General features: G+C 40.2%; 1 protein-coding gene across 1 annotated transcript in view; it reads right to left on the bottom strand.

The window, feature by feature from the left end:
• Positions 1 to 1,068: 1,068 nt before the first annotated feature.
• DARS1 (aspartyl-tRNA synthetase 1) overlaps positions 1,069 to 18,678 on the bottom strand; it is an 80,919-nt gene continuing 63,309 nt past the window's right edge. Inside the window, exons 8-16 of the mRNA XM_006275889.4 lie at positions 14,094 to 14,205; positions 11,966 to 12,100; positions 10,946 to 11,093; positions 9,930 to 10,076; positions 8,857 to 8,899; positions 5,931 to 6,011; positions 4,839 to 4,950; positions 3,777 to 3,848; positions 1,069 to 1,698 (exon numbers count right to left, since the gene is read on the bottom strand). Coding sequence (XP_006275951.1) covers positions 1,607 to 1,698; positions 3,777 to 3,848; positions 4,839 to 4,950; positions 5,931 to 6,011; positions 8,857 to 8,899; positions 9,930 to 10,076; positions 10,946 to 11,093; positions 11,966 to 12,100; positions 14,094 to 14,205 — 942 coding nt within the window. The 3' untranslated portion in view covers positions 1,069 to 1,606. The remainder of the gene's footprint in view (positions 1,699 to 3,776; positions 3,849 to 4,838; positions 4,951 to 5,930; positions 6,012 to 8,856; positions 8,900 to 9,929; positions 10,077 to 10,945; positions 11,094 to 11,965; positions 12,101 to 14,093; positions 14,206 to 18,678) is intronic.

Below are 18,678 nucleotides of genomic sequence, written 5' to 3'. Positions count from 1 at the left end.
AGTTGCACTATCAGCACCTCTGAAAATTGGACCAATTATACTGAAGTGATTAATTACAGAACAAGATGCCTAGGTTTAAGGACCAGACTCTGAAACATCTAGAACATTAGGGATAACACACCAACTGGGGATTTAATTTGATAAGAGCTGGAATGATTAACACAGAAAAAATTTTAGTGACTTAGCGAAAAATTACATGATGATTGAAGAAGGTTTTATCTAAATTAATACTTCTGTACATGCATTTTCATAAACAGTGCATTCACATACTCTAGCCAATGCCTGACTTTTAGACACAATGTACAAGTAAACCTGACATGCAGATTATTTTAAAAATCAGTTTTGAGATGCCTAAAATAGGTTACTTCAATAATGAATTTGTTTCCAACAAATAACTGGCTTGTTTTGAAGATTATGTATTTCACATATATACAAAATTAAAAATTAACTCATTCCATTTTGGAAAGCACAAACTGACAGATAGGCAATAAAAAACTACTGAGACCAATGAAAAATATATTTCCACTAAATGTACTGAGCCATTTAAGAAAAACCCTATTAAATATCAAAGTTAGAAATAAGCGGACACATGCACACTTGTGAAACAGCTGATGCTTGTATACTGTAATCAAAGGTTCACAGCCTCATTTTTATCCTTCTTTCCTTAGTAGGATATAGGTCTAAAAATAATAACTGCCACCTAACAGAATTTTATGATGGCAGAAATGTCTTTGAAAAAAATTAGAAGTTTATAAATAGAATAAAAACACCTTGAAGTACAAAATTCTCTCTTTCTAAAACTAATTTTCTATGAAATCCTTTTGAAATGTCTATCTGTTGATTTCTCTGCAGACAGCACACATACCTGTGTGCACCAGACACACACACACTTAAAACCAGGAATGGTCCTATTCTCTTTATAATACTTTCAGATGGAATAATAGGAAGAAAAAAAAAGGCTAAGTTAACTCCAGGTAGTTATGATAGCACTCCCAAAACAACTTTATGTTGATGATTTCATATAAACTGTGAGAACCCAGAGCAAAACAAGACAAATGCTGTGGCCAATTTGCTTTTAGAGTTTTATTGCAATCTATTTTTACAATTTTGTATGATCGCTTCATTAGTAATGTTCTGTTTTTCATCTGCGTTTTATAATGTTCATTTTACCACACAAATCAGTTAGCAATTTGTTACCTTCCTCCTGCTTTTTGAGTTGCCAGTGTCTACAGTCATTTAGGCTTTGATCAAACTGTACTTTAAGATACACAACTAGCTGCTATAAGTTAAAAATGAAGAATTTTTTTAGCCTTTATTGCACAGTTTATTAAAATGTCAGTGTTTAGAAACTTGTTGAATTCCAAGGTACTGGTAGAACATGAACTCAATGGAATTATAACATTTTCATAAAAATGTCCACCTAGCTTCTATTGCAAAAAGTCCAGATCTGTTAAAATACTTCCCTTTAAATAAACAGTGGATGATTCAAAAAACTGTGGCACTTCAGTAGATTACGTTTCCTTCTTCTATTGTGTATTACAATACTGAGGGTAGAGACTGATCAACAGCAGGGGACTGAAAAAAAACTTTTCAAAAGCAGGTCTTCTTAAGGTGTTAGTCGTTTGGGATCCCGAGGGAACATGGAGGTCTGACGAACATTGTGCAGCCCCAGGTAGAGCATAGTTACTCTTTCCAACCCTGGAAAAATTAAGTCCAGTCAAATGACTCGTTAGTGTGACTCAGTGAGATCAGCATGAAGCTTAGTAATTCTAACAAACCTTAAAACAATTGCAGAGGAAAGAAATCTACATAATAAGGCATAGGACTGTTCTGAGATACCAGTACAATTAACTGGATGGATGGAACTGGCATGAGAAACATGAAGTTGCTTTGTTTTACTGTATCTCATAACATTAATTATTATGCACATGCAATTATTATACACACTAAGTAACAGGGAAAACAAAGAACAAAATGGGATCCCTAACCTTATTAGGGCCTTTTAGTGTTACATTATCACTGTTACAACAGATGGAAAAAGGAATTGAGAAGCCGAGAGTACTGCACTGAGTACAAAAGCTAGGACAGATCAAACCAAATACAATCAGGACAAAGAGAAAGAGTTGTGGCAGACGATTATAGAGCAACCTGTACTTAAGACATGTTTCTTTCTAATGCCTTAAGATGCACAATAATTTAGACTGAGCAAGACCTAAAAGTATGATTCAAGTTATTCTTCCATTGTGTATTGGGAAGAATTTCATTTGCCTTCATGCTGTGCACTCACCTTTGCTAGATCCCTCTGAAGTCCTTCAGACTTAGTCATAAGTGACTTGCATAATATTTGTTATTTGCAAATGCTGAAATTTGTCTGTTCACTGATACTTGCATAATGGATTCCAAAATAGCCTTTTTTTCTAAAGGATCATCTCTGCTGTTTATCTAAGTTTGTGCATACTTGTTTAATCCCTGATGTAATGCTTTATTTAACATTGAAGGAAGAACTGAAGAATGTATCTATCTGTCTTACAAATTGTACAGGCAGGGCATTTAGAATTTTCTAAATAAATGTAACATAGACAAAACATATACCCCTAAACAGGATAGGACAGTGTTGTACTTCCACATGTACAAACAGGGCATGTCTAGACAAGCATGGATGTGCAGGATGTGGCGTTGCAGACCCATCTGTGGTGCCACACACTGCACATGCAGGCATCTCCTGCACTGCTACTTTGCAGCGTGGGGTTTCTTTTCTCCCTGGAAGATCCTGGGATCAAAAAATCCACAGCAAAAAAAAAGGTGGGGTGATGCATGTGGCAGTAGTGCATGCCACCCAAAACCGGAGCCTGGTTGGCTGGGGCCACACTCCGGCTGCTGGCCCTGTTTCCTGCTGTGGCTGCAGCCCCAGGCTGGCCCCCAGGACCCCAGGTAAGGATGCTGGGGCCAGCCTCCCCTACCACACCCAGGGTAACCTGAGCACCACAGCATGTGTGGCACGGGTGTTCCCTGGGGACAAGTAACAGTGGGACAAGACATGCCACTGCTACTTGCCTCCGGGGAAACAAACATTCGTGCACATCTGGATGTGCCCACAGGTTACATTTTGCTGCTGTAAACAATGTGTGTGATAGTAAACTGCTGTGCCTAAAATGTGTTTTAAAATTTAATGCTATGTCTTTTTTAAAATTCATTTCTGTTCAGTTAAATACTTAAGTTAAATATTTAAAGTGCTCACAGAATCAAAGCCTGTACCTTTGTCAAAAATATTGAATTGCAGCCAAATCTGATTGATGAGATTCAATCAAGTATCTTTAATATGAGTAAGGTAAAAGCGGTCACTAGTTTCTCTTGGCTTCATCAAAACTGTTGAGAGACCTGTTGTCGCCAGTATTTTTATCTACTTAATTTGGATTATAGTTAATCCATACATAAATACTGTTTCTTTTTAAAGAATCCCTTTACAACAATTGATGGTGGTCATCGTGACTAATGAGTAAGACTCATTCCTTGTGATTATCTCCCTTTGCCAGTCTTAATACTTCACACTTTCCAAAATAAATAATGCTTTAATTTAGCCTCTCTTTTTTTAATTCTCCAAGATAAGCAGCTTATGATATCACTCAACTAGACCATTTCACACATTCAGGTTAATTTTTTAAATTTTATTCTGAACTCTTACTTAAAATAAGTATAGATAGTCAAAAGTTACTTGAGTCTCATCACTGAACGTTAAACTTGAGTAAGACAAAATAAAATAAGGGTAAGTACATTACCTATCCCACCACCTGCATGGGGAGGAGCACCAAAACGAAAGGAATCGATGTAAGCTTTTATTTTTTCCAAGTCTAGAGAAGAAAATCACATTTATTTTCATGCAGATCAAATGTCTCAACTTAATATTTCTCAAAGTGGCCCCAAAAATAAATGCACAGATGTATCCACAACATCTCAGCAATGAACCTGTCAAACCAGGCATGGGTAAATGACCACACATTTTCTAAAAGTCACAACTATGCATGAATTAATCACATTTCTTTATAATTCTGTGAAGCCCTTCACGGGGAAGACATTTGATAGCTGAATGGGGGCTAAGCCACTCTTCTGCATTATAGTGGTATTAATTCGGAGAACTGAGGAATATGGTGGGACACGCATCCCAATGTATTTTCTCAGAATCCTGCACTGAGAGACTGAAGTTCTCTTATGTCCCACCTCACTCCCCCTGCCCTCTTTCCATTTACTATTCCTTCCTTCAAGAGAGAAAGTATACCACTCACTGTTTGCTACCTTTCACACACAGCACCTTAACACAAAGCCTGTTTAAATTTATACCCACTCTCCATCTCTCATCTCCTATTATCCAGTATGTTTCCGTGATGATTTCCTCCCTAATTCCACCAATGGATCTCTTTCCTGTCTTGCTAATTCACAGTTCAGGAGTCAAGTTAGGAACCAGTGGTGGTGGGGGGCTGCACTGGGGGTACTAACCAGCAGTCAGCAAGAGTCTGCAGTAGCAAGGATGCACAGGAAGACAGGACTCTCCAACTCCCTGCTCCATGTTTCATGTCCCCAACTCCATGCTGCACCGAACCTTCACATTTCCTATACTAGCAATCTTGCTAAGGCCCTTAGAAAACAGTTTCCAGATGCTGCTAAACTAGCCAGTTTCTTTTAAATTAATGTGTAGTGGATTAAAAACGGTTGAAACAAAATGAGACTGTTACTGCTATAGTGCATATTCCTGTTGTGTATCCCCAAGTGATGGTGTCAAACTGTGTCCCAAAAGTATATTTTTAATAACAGATAAAAACCCCTGATCCAACTGATTTTATTACCAATGCCATGATGCTGGGCTCTTTCCGTCAGCAGCTGAGGATCGTGAACTCTTTGAGCACCAGATAAAATCTCTTCTCCTCTCATGAACATATCGTAAGAGTTTGAAATTTTCTAGAAAGGTAAAAGTTTGCATCTGATTAGTGGCTGGGATCTGGAGGAATTGATGCATTTCCTCAGCCAGCAGATATCTACTTTTTGAGATCGCTGGCTAAGATAACACATGAAACTAGGTGACAGCAGGCATGTCTACATGAGACCTTTACCACGCAGCTGACCATTTAGCTGCGCACTAAAAGTCTTGGCACCTGCAAGAGTTAGTTGTGCAGTAAACATCTCGGTGTTGAAATGGTGCACCCAGGGACAATAAATGTGGGACTGTTTATTCAGGCACATTAACTGCATGTGTATATGCGCCCAGCATGAAATATTTTGGGGGTATGGCAGCACCAGTATAATCAGATGTCTCTTTTCATCAGATTCAGACTTGACTTAATTTATGAACCTGAATTTAGCCAACTCCCTCTCCAGAATGACTACTTTCGTAAGCTAAGGAATAATGCACAGATTTTGTAAAAACCTAAGGGAAGTGCACTTCTGCTAAAGCAAAACTGTGAGAATAATTTTGCTCACTACGCAATGCTTATGACCGAAGCAGAAGTAATCTGACAAGACAAGACTTGACTCCCATTGTTTTTTTTAACATGTAGCTTGCAGTAGTGTAATCAAGGTGGGGTGACTGGGGCAACAGACTTTTGCACCCACCTCGGGGCGGGGTATATGGTCAGTACAGAATAATAACAGCTGCAATTGTAGTCACTCAACCACACCAGAAGCACCAGCAGTTGGAAACTGCCCCTGCCGTGGGCACTCAGCTGCCCCATAATGCCTCTATTATCTTTCAAAAGTATATGCAACTTTTAACCAAATGCAGCGCAAACTGGTGTTGGTTTACCCTTGATATCACCGTGCCCAACTCAAGTCTCATTAGCACTGTAAATCAAAGAAGAAAATAGTCACCTGCCAAATTGGCTTTACATAGTAAAATTAAACCTTTTACTTTTACATTGACTACACCACAGTACTTTACTTACAGGATTTACTGGGTCTGGCATTGTATAAAAAGGCCTCACAGCCAGAGGATATTTGTCAAGTATGTAGAAGTCTGTATCATACTGCAAGAAGACCAGATAGTTTAATAAATTAATACGAGATACGATAAGGTCAGGGGAGGGTTATATAAAGAAAGCCACCACAATTTAATCATCGAAAACTAATATTTAAAAAAGCCCTTCTAAACAAATTAAGCAAAGGAAACATACAGGGTGTTTCATAGTTGCATAGTAGTTTGGGGTCAGAAGGGACCTAAATAGATCATCTAGTCTAACCCCCCACCACTGGCCAGAGCATACGGTGGGATCACACGACTCCAGATAGGTGATCATCTAACCTCTTTCTGAATTTACCCAAGGTAGGAGCAAGGACCACTTCCCTAGGAAGTTGGTTCCAGATCCTAGCCACCCAAACAGTGAAATAATGCCTCCTAATCTCTAACCTAAACCTATTCTCCAGCAGCTTCTGGCTATTGTTCCTCGTCACCCCAGGTGGTGCTGGAGGGAATAGGACCCTTCCTATTTGCTGCTGATCTCCCCTAACGAGTTTGTAGGCAGCCACCAAATCCCCCCATAGCCTCCGTTTGCTGAGGCTGAACAGGTTCAGGTCCCTCAGCCTCTCCTCATAGGGCCTGCCCTGTTGCCCTCCAACCAAGTGGGTGGCCCTCCTCTGGACCCTCTCAAGGCAGGCCACATCCTTCTTAAAGTGCGGTGCCCAGAACTGGATGCAGTACTCCAATTGAGGCCGGACCAATGTCGTGTAGAGCGGGAGTATCACCTCTCTGGACCGGCTTGAGATGCATCTTTGGATGCATGACAAGATGCTGTTGGCTTTGCTGGCTGCGGTCTGGCATTGGCGGCTCATGTTCATCTTGGAGTCAATAATGACTCCCCAGCTTGTATGTATCCTTCTCCCCAGGTGCAGCACCCTGCATTTATCTACATTGAAGCCTATCCTATTACCATCCGCCCACTTCTGTAGTCTGTCTAAATCTAATTGCAGCCTCTCTCTCCCTTCTAGCGTGCCTACCTCTCCCCACATCTTGGTGTCATCGGCAAACTTGGACAATGTGTTTTACACCCCCTCGTCCAAGTCGCTGATGAAGATGTTGAACAGTGCAGGCCCCAGGACCAAACCCTGGGGACACCACTATTCACATCCCGCCAGGTCGAGCATGACTCATCCACCACCACTCTCTGAGTATGCCCCATCAGCCAATTTTTGACCCATCCAACTGTGTAGGCATCAATGCCACAGTTGCTCAATTTATTAATGAGAATGGGGTGAGAGACACTGTCAAAGGCCTTCTTAAAGTCTAGAAAGACTACGTCCATGGCAACACCATCATCCAGGGATTTAGTTACCTGGTCAAAGAAGGCCATCAGGTTGGTCAGGCAGGACCTGCCTTTGATGAACTCATGTTGATTTCCCCTGGGCATGATCTCCCCTGCTGGCCCCTCACAGATGTGATCCTTGATAATTTTTTCAAGGATTTTCCCCAAGATCTATGTGAGGCTTATAGTTTCCCGAGTCCTCCTTTCTCCCTTTCTTATAAATGGGGACCACATTAGCTAGTTTCCAAATATCCAGGCACCTGGCCCATGGACCACGATCGCTCAAACAGCCGGGCCAAGGGCACAGCAATGACCCCCGCTAGCTCTCAACACCCGTGGGTGGAGGGCATCAGGGCCCGCAGATTTAAAAACATCCAGCCCTTTCAGAAGATCCCTAACTATTTCTGCGCAGACCCGAGGCCTGGCAGTGCTATCCCCAAGATTGCCCCTACCTGTTGATAAAGTCCTTGTGCAACTTTAAACTTTAATAACTCTAGATGTACATATCATAGAAGCAAACTGTACATGGTGATTGAAAGCATAATTCATTAGGTTTTAACACAAGACAGCTCACATTTCTAGACTTCAGTATAACCACTCTTTCGTGATAAATAACTCAATCTGATTTTCCAACTCATAGAAAACATTTTCCAGTTGCCGCTAAGTGATTTCATGAATTGCATTTGTGATTCTTACTCTATGCACAGCTTACACTATGTTAAAAAACTTAATGAATTATGGTTTCAATCGCTGTTTACACTTTGCTTCTATCACATGTATATACAAAGTTATTAAAGTTGCACAAGGACTTTATAAACACCCTGCAGTTGCCCTATTTATTTCAACACTACTTACTTTGAAAAACAATCCTGTATTTTATTTATTACACTTTTTGTTTTTGGACACTTCATTTTTTCTGACTTCCAGGATGCATGAAAAGTAACATTTCTTGCTCTAATAAATGCATTGTTTTTTATTTTCTAAACACAGATCTTGCCTTCCCCTGCTGCTGCTAATGAAAACAAAGCTAAATACCTCCATCTATTTACGATCTTAGTGTTTCACGGTTTGTGTATCAGAATATTTGCCAATGAATTGCTTGTTAACTCAATTTGCAGGACAAGCTTATATTGAGTTTTGGTTAATATTTAAAAAAACCCACCAAACCCAAACACCTCTCTGGTAAGCACAGCTTTTGTAAAGTATCATTTCCTTAGAATACATTATGTACTGCATTGTAAATAAAAGCTAATAAAAAGATTCAAAGGTTTTTTTTCAGGATTTTCTTTCTTAAAATATTTTTTCAAATGGTGTTATTTATAATAAGAGTGGAGGGAAGGAACTGTCAAAAGACTAGCGAATGATAGCAAAAAAGATTACCCAGGTGAACAATCAAGAAATTCTTATCTCAAAAAAACATTTCCAAATGACTTCTGCCTCTTCTGAAGACTACCTATTTTGAAACATAACATCCCCTTGTTTGTACAAAAACAGATATTTCTCTCTACTGTTTCTACATTGTAGAGACTTCAGTTTTAACAGAAAGAATAATGTATTCTAAAGTAATAGTTACCTTCTCCTTTACCAGACGCCCCAGAAGCTTTTCATTAGGTGTGCTGAAAAAGATTGTGACTGTCAGAATAAAGCAAATCAGGCCTCCGTTAAGCATACAAAAAACCTCAAAGGTTTCTGCAGATTTATTTTTGAAGGGCCCTACCTCACAACTTTCAAAAAGCATCCCAGGTGTTCCTGCATATTCTGAGAAGTTTAAATTCCTAACTAAATTGTGGTTATATCATAAACAACCCCTAACTAAGAATGTTCTTGCTCCTGTCACATTATTTTGATTACTGAAAGACTCTGGACCCGATTCCCCACTGCCCTGCAGTCTAAAGTGCTCTCATCCAGATAGCACTCTGCGGTGCTGGACCCTTACGCTGAAACCTTTTATTTATTTTAAATGAGAAGTTGCATACATGTCCCTAAACAAACTGAACACATGAGAAAGAACGTATGTTTTAATCTGGTAAATGTACATGGACGCTGCTACAAACTTATTGAGCCTGATCTGTCTGCCAGTAAATGTTAGTTGAGAATTAAACTGGGATCACTGTTTAAAAGGTGGGGGGGAAAGGTTTCCATGGCAGGGGCATCAAGTTCTCTAAAGAATCTTAATCTCTAAAATCACATTCACAGACATTTAGCCCTGCAACCTGTTATGTAGTAGAAGTGTTTTATTCTTGAAGAACTTCTCCTACTTTGTGCTGTTATATTTGTTGTTTTGGATACCCAAGGCTCACTTAGGTATAAAATATTTACAGTGAACTAGGGGATTTAGAGTCTCATCCCATTACTTATGTTTCAAGAGAAGGTAGCTAGATATTTGACTGGGATAATTAGGGATGATCCTGCCTCAAGCAAAGACTATTTGACCTCTTGAGATCCCTTCCAGTCCCACTTTCCAGTTCTCTTGAGATCCCTTCCAGTCCCACTTTCCAATAAGCTTATGAACACATATAGTCTAGTGAATTCATTTCAGAACATGGCTGTACAGTACCAAATCAATATTTCAACAAGAACCGGTGTGTATGTGTGTGTGTTTTTACTCTCACAAGGTTTGGCTGCTTTCCAACACATCTGTTATACCTTAAATCTTCTTCATCCCCCATCTCCACACCAGCTTCCTTGAGCATAGCCACAGCTTCACGGTACTCCAGTCTCAAAGTAGGTTCCAAAAATTTGAATGGCTCACATGGAAACTGTTTATTCACTGTCTGAATTTCAGTCTGAAATCTATACATGAAGAAACAGAAAAGCATTTCTTGTATGGTTCACTAATGCAAGCTTACAATTGCAGTACACTTTTTGCCACAAGGGGTCACTTTTGTAACATATAAGACCAACTACTTCAAGACTATTCCTGAAGCAGTTGTGTATAATGTAAGAACTGAATATTATCCAAGTTGATGAAACTCATTTAAATACTACAAATACAACTCTGCTAAATATTACAAATATTTTAACATTATTCCCGATGCTTCATTCTTCTCTCAAGGAGTAACCAGCTAAGATGACTATTCTTTGAAATCATTGCCCTAAAAATTAGAAACTAGCTTTATTATAGTTACTGGCTTTATACCAAAATTAAATATTACAGAAACCATATACAAATTTGCTTGTAGTTAAGTAAATATATTGTGCATTACTGGCTAGATACCTCATAATTTGTAAGCAAATGTGAGACTTTCCTCCAGAACCTGCTGAACTGGCTTTGTAACAAAAAGTGGAAAACACTGCTCTCTACTTTCATGGTTGATATACTCACTACTAAGATAAGGAAGACACGAGAAAGCTTTTTAAAAAAGAAGATATGAAGATCAATTTTCAAACACGGACAAAGAGTTGTTGTAAATGCACAACTTCCCCCAACAGAAATAGTTTTGCTTGATGCCAACTGACTTGCTCCATAAATCACACTTCAGGGTGACAATGGACTCACGCCTCAGGCTGCCACGAACTTTGAAACTTAGACAGATAGGGAGAGGTAAGAGCCTTAATTCTGGAGCCTGGTTGGTGTAAATTGGATTTCTGGTGGTTACTGAAGGGAATGCCCACTCTTGTCCTATTAAAACCCCCACATATGTTAAGCAAGGTGCATTTACCTTTCTTGAAGTCCCTTGAATATCTGCACCAAAGTGTCTGCAATCTCATCTACCACTTCATGGTAGTGGTAGTTAAAAGACATTTCTATATCCAGACCAACAAACTCAGTCAGGTGTCTGTGTGTATTGGAATCTTCGGCTCTGAATACTGTAAAAGAGTGCAAATACTAAATTGCAATTTTTTCTTTAATGAAACGAGTAAGACTATTTTATTTGCTGCTTGTAAAATAACTCATACAATCAATCACATCGGTCTTGCATCATTTTGCCACAGAACAAGACCTACAACACTTGGTACTTTTGAAATCTTTAGTTCTCTTTTCATGTTGTTCTGCCAACGACTAATTACCAGCTTTAAATATCTTTATACCGCCTTTTGAAGTATACTTGAAATGCGATACTGCAGATTACTGTTCAGCAGTAGCGAGACCTATTTTTCCTAAATTTTTGAAGAGATCGAGATGGAGATTAGAAATTATTAAAATCTGGGGTTATTTTATCATCTGCCCAATTTCTAGCATGTGTGTTTTAAATGGAGTTTTATATACATACATATATACAAACACACACAAAATATAGGATGGGCTTATATTAGAATGTAATTTATGCAAAAAACACTTTCATATTTTTAATTGCTTCTAGTGAAGCACATGCATGAAAACTTTCAGCTTCTGGTATTACAGAATTAGAGGATACTTTACAAGCTTGTTTTAGCTCATCACTGTTCTACTATCTCCTACTGCAGTGCTCCTTTTTTGTCTTCTGAGGTAATATCCACTAGAGAATACCAGTGCTCTGCCAAAATTTCTGACTTCTGCGCCGTACTTCTGTTCCTTCAGCTTATCTGTCAAATCTGTCAGTCCGATTGGTAGCCCTTCCTTGATACTTTTGTTTGGTATGCAGATCACAGATGAAATGATTCAAGCTTTCAGCATGTGTAAAATTACCTTATTTGTCACGCTCCCACTGTAACCCATTGCTGGTTTATCCAAGTTATTCATACGGCAAAGTTATTCTTACCCGGTCCAATGCAGAAAACCTTTTCAAAGTCAGCACATATACACATCTGCTTGTACAACTGTGGGGACTGAGCCAGGTAGGCACTACTTTTGAAGTAAGATACAGTGAATACATTGGCTCCTCCTTCGCTGGCAGCTGAAAAATGTGGATGATTTACATTGTAATAATTACCAAAAATATTAAAATATAACGACAACAAAAATTAACCAAAGCTGTGCAAGTCAAGCATGTTTGCGTTTATATTTAAAGACGAAGGTGAGATGTTTCAAAGCCACGAAACAGAGAGACACATGGCACCTAATAATTTTAACAGACATTGTTTGTTCAGTCACCTTTGAGGTGTTAAGCACAGAGAGTTAATTTGAAAATCTAATGCAGTACTGGAAAGAAAGAGCTCCTGCAATCTAATCCCAAATTTGAAACCGACTCCCATCTGTGCTCTCAGGTGAGTACATTTACGATTTTCCTACTGTAATATGAGAACGATACGTGTCTTCCTAGCTACCTAACACAGACAAAGGTATGGTGAAGAATGATCAGTCAGTATTCTTAAGAAATACCCTAAAGTTGAGAGATAATGGCTACATAGTAAATATTATTATCCGCTTTTCCACTAAGAAGAACATATGTGTTATGTGGTTTGAGTTCCGAACCTCTGGGCCCCACGCATAATTCCTAAATTTCGGCAGCTATTTTTTCTGTATTTTCAGCTAAAAGTATAATTTAAATGAATATTCTGGAATATTCAACAGCTTTTAAAACCAAAGATTAAAACAGCTGGGATATTTATATATGAAAATAGTACAGACTGTACCTACTGTACCTGGGTTGCTAAATATAATCTAATTGAAACAATAGGAGGCTTGCACTACTGATTTCAACGGTACACTGAACAGTAAGAATGATGCACTTCCTGAAAGGCTTTATGTAAATAGAGACCTTGTGAACCATCTGTGCTTTAGGTGAAGTGAGGAGAGTGAGTTAGAGTTCAGCGACACTTGCGTGGTAAGTCTGTTGCTTGCATCTACTGAATTAGAAAAGCTTGGGGCTCAACCAAGACTGGCTTAGTAAAAGGGAAATTATAATATCCACTGCTAAGATGCCTGGGTAAGGCAAACCCATAGCAAACAATATAAATACCATGCCTTGGTATAGCACCCCATTAGAGAAGTCTCATGCATTTTGGCAACATCAGTGAAGCCTCACAATCTGACAGGTGGTAGATACCATATTCAAATGACAATGGGACCAGAGATTTGGCTCACTCATTCAAAGTTGCACAGCAAGTCAGCAGGGGAGCCAGAAATAGAAACTAAGGCATAACTGTATCAGATGATACTGATATAAGATGTTACAACATAAATGTAACCTCTGCATGTTCCTGCAGTGCTGCAGATACAGCAAAACTGCTGCAACTTTAATCCAGCTTCATTGGGGTAAAAGTTACTGAGTTGTTGCAAATGCACAGATGTAACAGTTATATCATGCAGGGGTTTGGGTTATAGCATAGCAGCTGATGCTTGCTCCTGAGCAGCAGCTTTTCCTCCCCTTTTAAAATGGTTAAAAGTTAAAGTTTCACCATAACCTATATTTGCCAACTCCTAGTCCTAGGTTTTAGCATAGCTGTATATTAGCACCTTCTATTCATCTTTTGTTCACTATACAATTTCGTATTATTTTCTAATCATGGAATGATCTTTGGTAAAGCATCATGTATACCGATACCTTCACTAGGAAATCTGTACTTAATTTAACTTGGAAAACTCTTGTTTCTTTAATTGCAAACATCTGATTTCTGCACTGGTCAAGTGTTCAGATCTAAGAGCAATTGTGATCACACATCTTTGCTTAACTTAATGAAATCTTTATATGCACTGGAGAGCGTGGCAGTCAGGTATGAATAATCCTTAGCTGTCAGCTGGTCAATTGTATATGAGACCCAGACAAGTCACCCTTGTAGCTTTTAAAAGTTACAATGCCTTTGCCATCTTAAACCTAAAACCTAAAAGATAGGAACATTATCTATTGCTCATTAAAAAGATGAAAAAACACATTTTCAACCCCCACAAACTTCTCTACACAAATTAGATTTCTCATCATTGTAACTATTGAAACAACCAGGCAGTACCTGAGATGATTTTGGGAGTCTGAATTTCCACAAATCCCTTGTGAATGAGAGTTTCTCGAAAGAGCTGACAGATACCAGACTGAAGGCGGAAGACAGCCTGACTAGTGGAAGTCTACAAGGAAGGAAATAAAATCATGAATCCTAAAACAGTCTTACTTTCTGGACTTTATTACTTTTGTCAAGGCAGTTACAGATTGTTAAAGCTCTTGTCTCAGGAATGCTTATTATCCTACTCAAAAGTACCTGAAAAGTGATGTCCAAGTGGAGATTTATTTATTATAAACAGAAATAGCAAAAGGTAACAGATGAAAGTCTTTTATTTCAATTTACAGTTCATTCAATTACAAAGAGGACACTAGTGCACTGCACTCAAAGAACCACTGATTTGTAAGACAAATACTACTGAAAGATGAGATTTACAGTATGACAAAACCATGAACATTAAACCTATTAGAAAGCTTTCACTGCATTGAACCAAAACAGATGTGGAAATATATAGTACATTATAAATGCAATGTGCTTGGTAAAATACATTATGGAGAAAGGTTTTAGTCCACTTAAAAAGATAAGGGCCACGTCCAGACGAGTATGGAAGTGTGGTATGTGGTGCTGAAGACCCATCTGTGGCGCCACACTGCACACCTAGGTGTTCCCCGCACTGCTACTTTGCAGCACAGGATTTTTTTTTTTTTTTGATCCCAGGAGCCAGGGTAAAAAAAATCCATACAAAAAAAAAAAAAAAGGTGGCACATGTGTACTGCCCAAAATCGGAGCCTGGCCAGCTGGAGCCATGCTCGCCAGGCTCCCTGCTGCGGCAGGAGCACCGTGGCTGCAGCTCCCAGAGGACCTGCTGCTGGGGCCAGAGTTAAGCTGCTGGGGCCAGCACAGTTGCTAGCCTTAGCCTTCCCTACCTTACCTGGGGTAACCTGCTGCACGCCAGAACATGAGAGGCACAGGTGATCCCCAGGGACCAGTAGCAGCAGCACAAAGGGTGCCACTGCTACTTGTCCCCAGGGAAACACATGATCCCACCTGTCTGGACACGGCCAAAGAGTACCATACTCGATAGGACCAATGGTCCTTTAAGTTCAGTCTTCTGTCTCCGACAGTGGCAGGGTTGGATGCTTTAGAGGGAGAGCACTGAATCAGATATATCTAGAGTAATCTACCCCTGGCATCTACCATCATTTGGTTAGAAAGATGCTAGAAAAAACATCTTCCAACTGTTCTGTTTAACAGCTATTGAGAGATCTATTGTACAGGGTCGCTAATTGGCTGGAGGGCCGCACCCAGAGAGCAGTGGTGGAGGGGCCATTTTCGACCTGGAGGGACGTGGGCAGTGGGGTTCCTCAGGGCTTGGTCCTCAGGCCCGTACTGTTCAACATCTTCATCGGCGACTTGGACGAGGGGGTGAAAAGCACCTTGTTCAAATTCGCAGATGACACTAAGATGTGGGGAGAAGTGGGCACACTAGAGGAGAGGGACAGGCTGTAATTAGATCTGGACAGGTTACAGGGGTGGAGGGATGAGAACAGGATTGGTTTCAATACTGACAAGTGCAAGGTACTGCACCTGGGGAGGAAGAAGCAGCAGCATACCTACAGGGTGGGGAACTCCCTTCTCGTCAGCACAGAGGCAGAAAAGGATCTTGGAGTCAATATTGACTCCAAGATGAACATGGGCTGACAATGTGAGGACACAGTCAGGAAGGCTAACTGCACCTTGTCATGCATCCACAGGTGTATCACAAGCAGGTCCAAGGAGGTGATCCTCCCCCTGTATGCGGCACTGGTCAGGCCACAGTTGGAGTACTGCGTCCAGTTCTGGGCACCGCACTTCAAGAGGGATGTGGACAGCATTGAGAGGGTCCAGACGAAGGCAACTTGCATGATCAGGGTGCAGCAGGGCAGGCCCTACGAGGAGAGGCTATGGGACCTGAACCTGTTCAGCCTCCACAAGAGAAGGCTGAGAGGGGATCTGGTGGCCATCTATAAACTGGCCAAGGGGGACCAGCAGGCAATGGGAGAGTCCCTGTTCCCTCGAGCACTACCGGGAGTAACAAGAAATAACGGCCATAAATTGACAGAGAGTAGACTCAGGTTAGATATCAGGAAGCACTACTTCACAGTCACGGCGTCTGGGATCTGGAACCAACTTCCAAGGGAAGTGGTGCTCGCTCCAACCCTGGGGGTCTTTAAAAGGAGGCTAGAGAGACACCTAGCCGGGGTCATTTGACCCCACTATTCATTCCTGCCCATGGCAGGGGGTCGGACTTGATGATCTGCTCAGGTGCCTTCCGACCCTACCAACTATGAAACATTAATTTGTCGAGCCCCGTTTTGAATCTGGCTATATTATCTGTCTCTATAGCCTCCTGTGGCAACGAGTCCCACAAGTTAACTATACACTGCATTAAAAGTATTTTCTTGTTAGGTTTAAACCTGACTCCTACGAATTTCAGTGGGTGCACCTAGTTCTAGTATTCTGGGACTTGGTGATTAACAGTTCCCTATTCCCAGGTGACTTTGCACCGTTTGTGATATTACAGACGTCTAGCATATTCTCCCTTAGCCTTCCCAACAGGTTGGAAGGGAGCCTAGCATTTTAGTCTCTCTTGGCATGGTGGCTACTCCATACCCCTGAACATTGTGATTGTCCTTCCCTGTTCCTTTTCTAATTCTACCACATCCTTTGAGATGTGGAGACCAGAATGACACAGTATTCAAGATGTTGGTGCACCGTGGATTTACATGGTGGCATTACGATATTCTTCCTTTTGTTTTCAATTCCCTTAATGATGCCCAATATTTTACTGGCCTTTTTGGTTGCCGCTGCACACTAAGCTGGCATTTTTAAAGCTATCTACAATGACTCCAAGGTCAATTAAAAACCCAACACTCTTTAAGTATCGAGGTTATATTTCTCCCAAGTGCATTACCTTGCACTTGTCAATATTAAAGTTCATCTGCCATTTTTTTGTCTTTTTGCTTAGCTTTATAAGAAATTTCTGCAGCCTTTCATCTTGGTATTTGACTAATTTGGTATCATTTGCAAAGTTGGAGATTTCACCGTGTACCCCCATTTGAAGGTCCCTGATGAAAACATTGAACAAAACTGGGCCCAGCACAGATCCCTGTGGGACCCCAACTTCTGATCTCCTTCCTTTTTGGACCATTTCACCTTACCTTTTGCTTCCTATCTTTTAACCAACTTTCAATCCACAATAAACCTTTCCTACAAACCTGCAGCAACACAGTTTTTCCTTTGGGCAGGGGGCTGGACTCGATGATCTTCCGAGGTCCCTTCCAGCCCTAATGTCTATGAAATCTATGAAAAGCCTTTGGTGAGGGACCTTGTCAAAAGCTTTCAGAAAGTCTAAATATATCATGTCAACTGGATTCCCTTTGTCCACGTGTTTGTTAACACCCTCAAAGAACTCCAGCAGATTAGTAATGCAGGATTTCCCTTAACAAAAACCATGCTGACTTCTCTAGCAGATCAGATTTGTTCATTTGACTGCTGATTTTATTTTTTAATATAGATTTTACCAATTTGCCGGGGATGGAAGTGAGACTCACTGGTCTGTAGTTCCCAAGATCACCTCTGGAGCCCTTTTTAAGATAAATGTTATGTTGGTAATCTAAGTCCTTTGGCATGGAGACCATTTGTAATGATATGTTACACAGTATTGCCAGCAGCAAAACAATTTAACCTATGAGTTCCTTCAGAACTCTTGGGTGAATGCCATCCAATTCTGGTGATTTTGTATTTATCAATTTGTCCTAAAACTTCTTCTACTGTCGCTTCAACTTGATTGAACCTTCAGACCTATCTAACTGGAAGGATGGATCGGGCATGGGAATTCCTCCAGTATCTTCTGTAGTGTAAAAAAAGAATCAATGCAATGGATTTATTTAACTTCTCTGCTATGACCCTATCTATCCATGAGTGCACCTTTTATACCTCAGTCATCTAATGGTCCCACTAATTTTCTCACTGGCTTCCTGCTTCTGATAGATTTACAGACTTCAGCATCTTTTGCTAGACATTCCTCAAATCGTTTTTTGGTCTGCCTTATTTTACACTAGATTTACCAGAGTTTGTGATTTTTCCTGTTTTCTTCATTTGGGTACAACTTCCATTTTCTGAAGGACACCTTTTTGCCTTGAATGACATCCTTAACTGCTACTAAACTAAGGTTGGTACCCATTTTCATTTGTGGTATACGCTCTTCCTGAGTCTCTATGATATTTTTAAAAACTTCCAGGGTGCTTACCGGCTTTTATGTTTTGGATGGCTCCTTTGAACTTCTTTCTAACTTACTCAATCTGTAAATTCCCTTCTTTAAGTTGTATACTAGGATGGTAGATTTTTCTGGCTTGTTCTTTCCTGCTAGGATGTTGAATGTGATTAGGTTATGGTTGCTATTATAGAGTGACTCAACTACAGATACCTCTGGAGTCAGGCCCTGTGTGTTACTGAGGACTTGGTCCAGAATTGCTTCTCCTCTTGTGGGTTTCAAGACAAGTTGTTGTTCCAGAGCAGTTATTTATTACATCCAGAAATTGCATGTCTGCATCTTGCT

Source organism: Alligator mississippiensis, chromosome 4 (assembly GCF_030867095.1).
Source record: "Alligator mississippiensis isolate rAllMis1 chromosome 4, rAllMis1, whole genome shotgun sequence".
NCBI lineage: Eukaryota > Metazoa > Chordata > Crocodylia > Alligatoridae > Alligator > Alligator mississippiensis.
The sequence above is the reverse complement of the archived record's forward strand: the minus strand, read 5'-3'. Positions and strand labels throughout refer to the sequence as shown.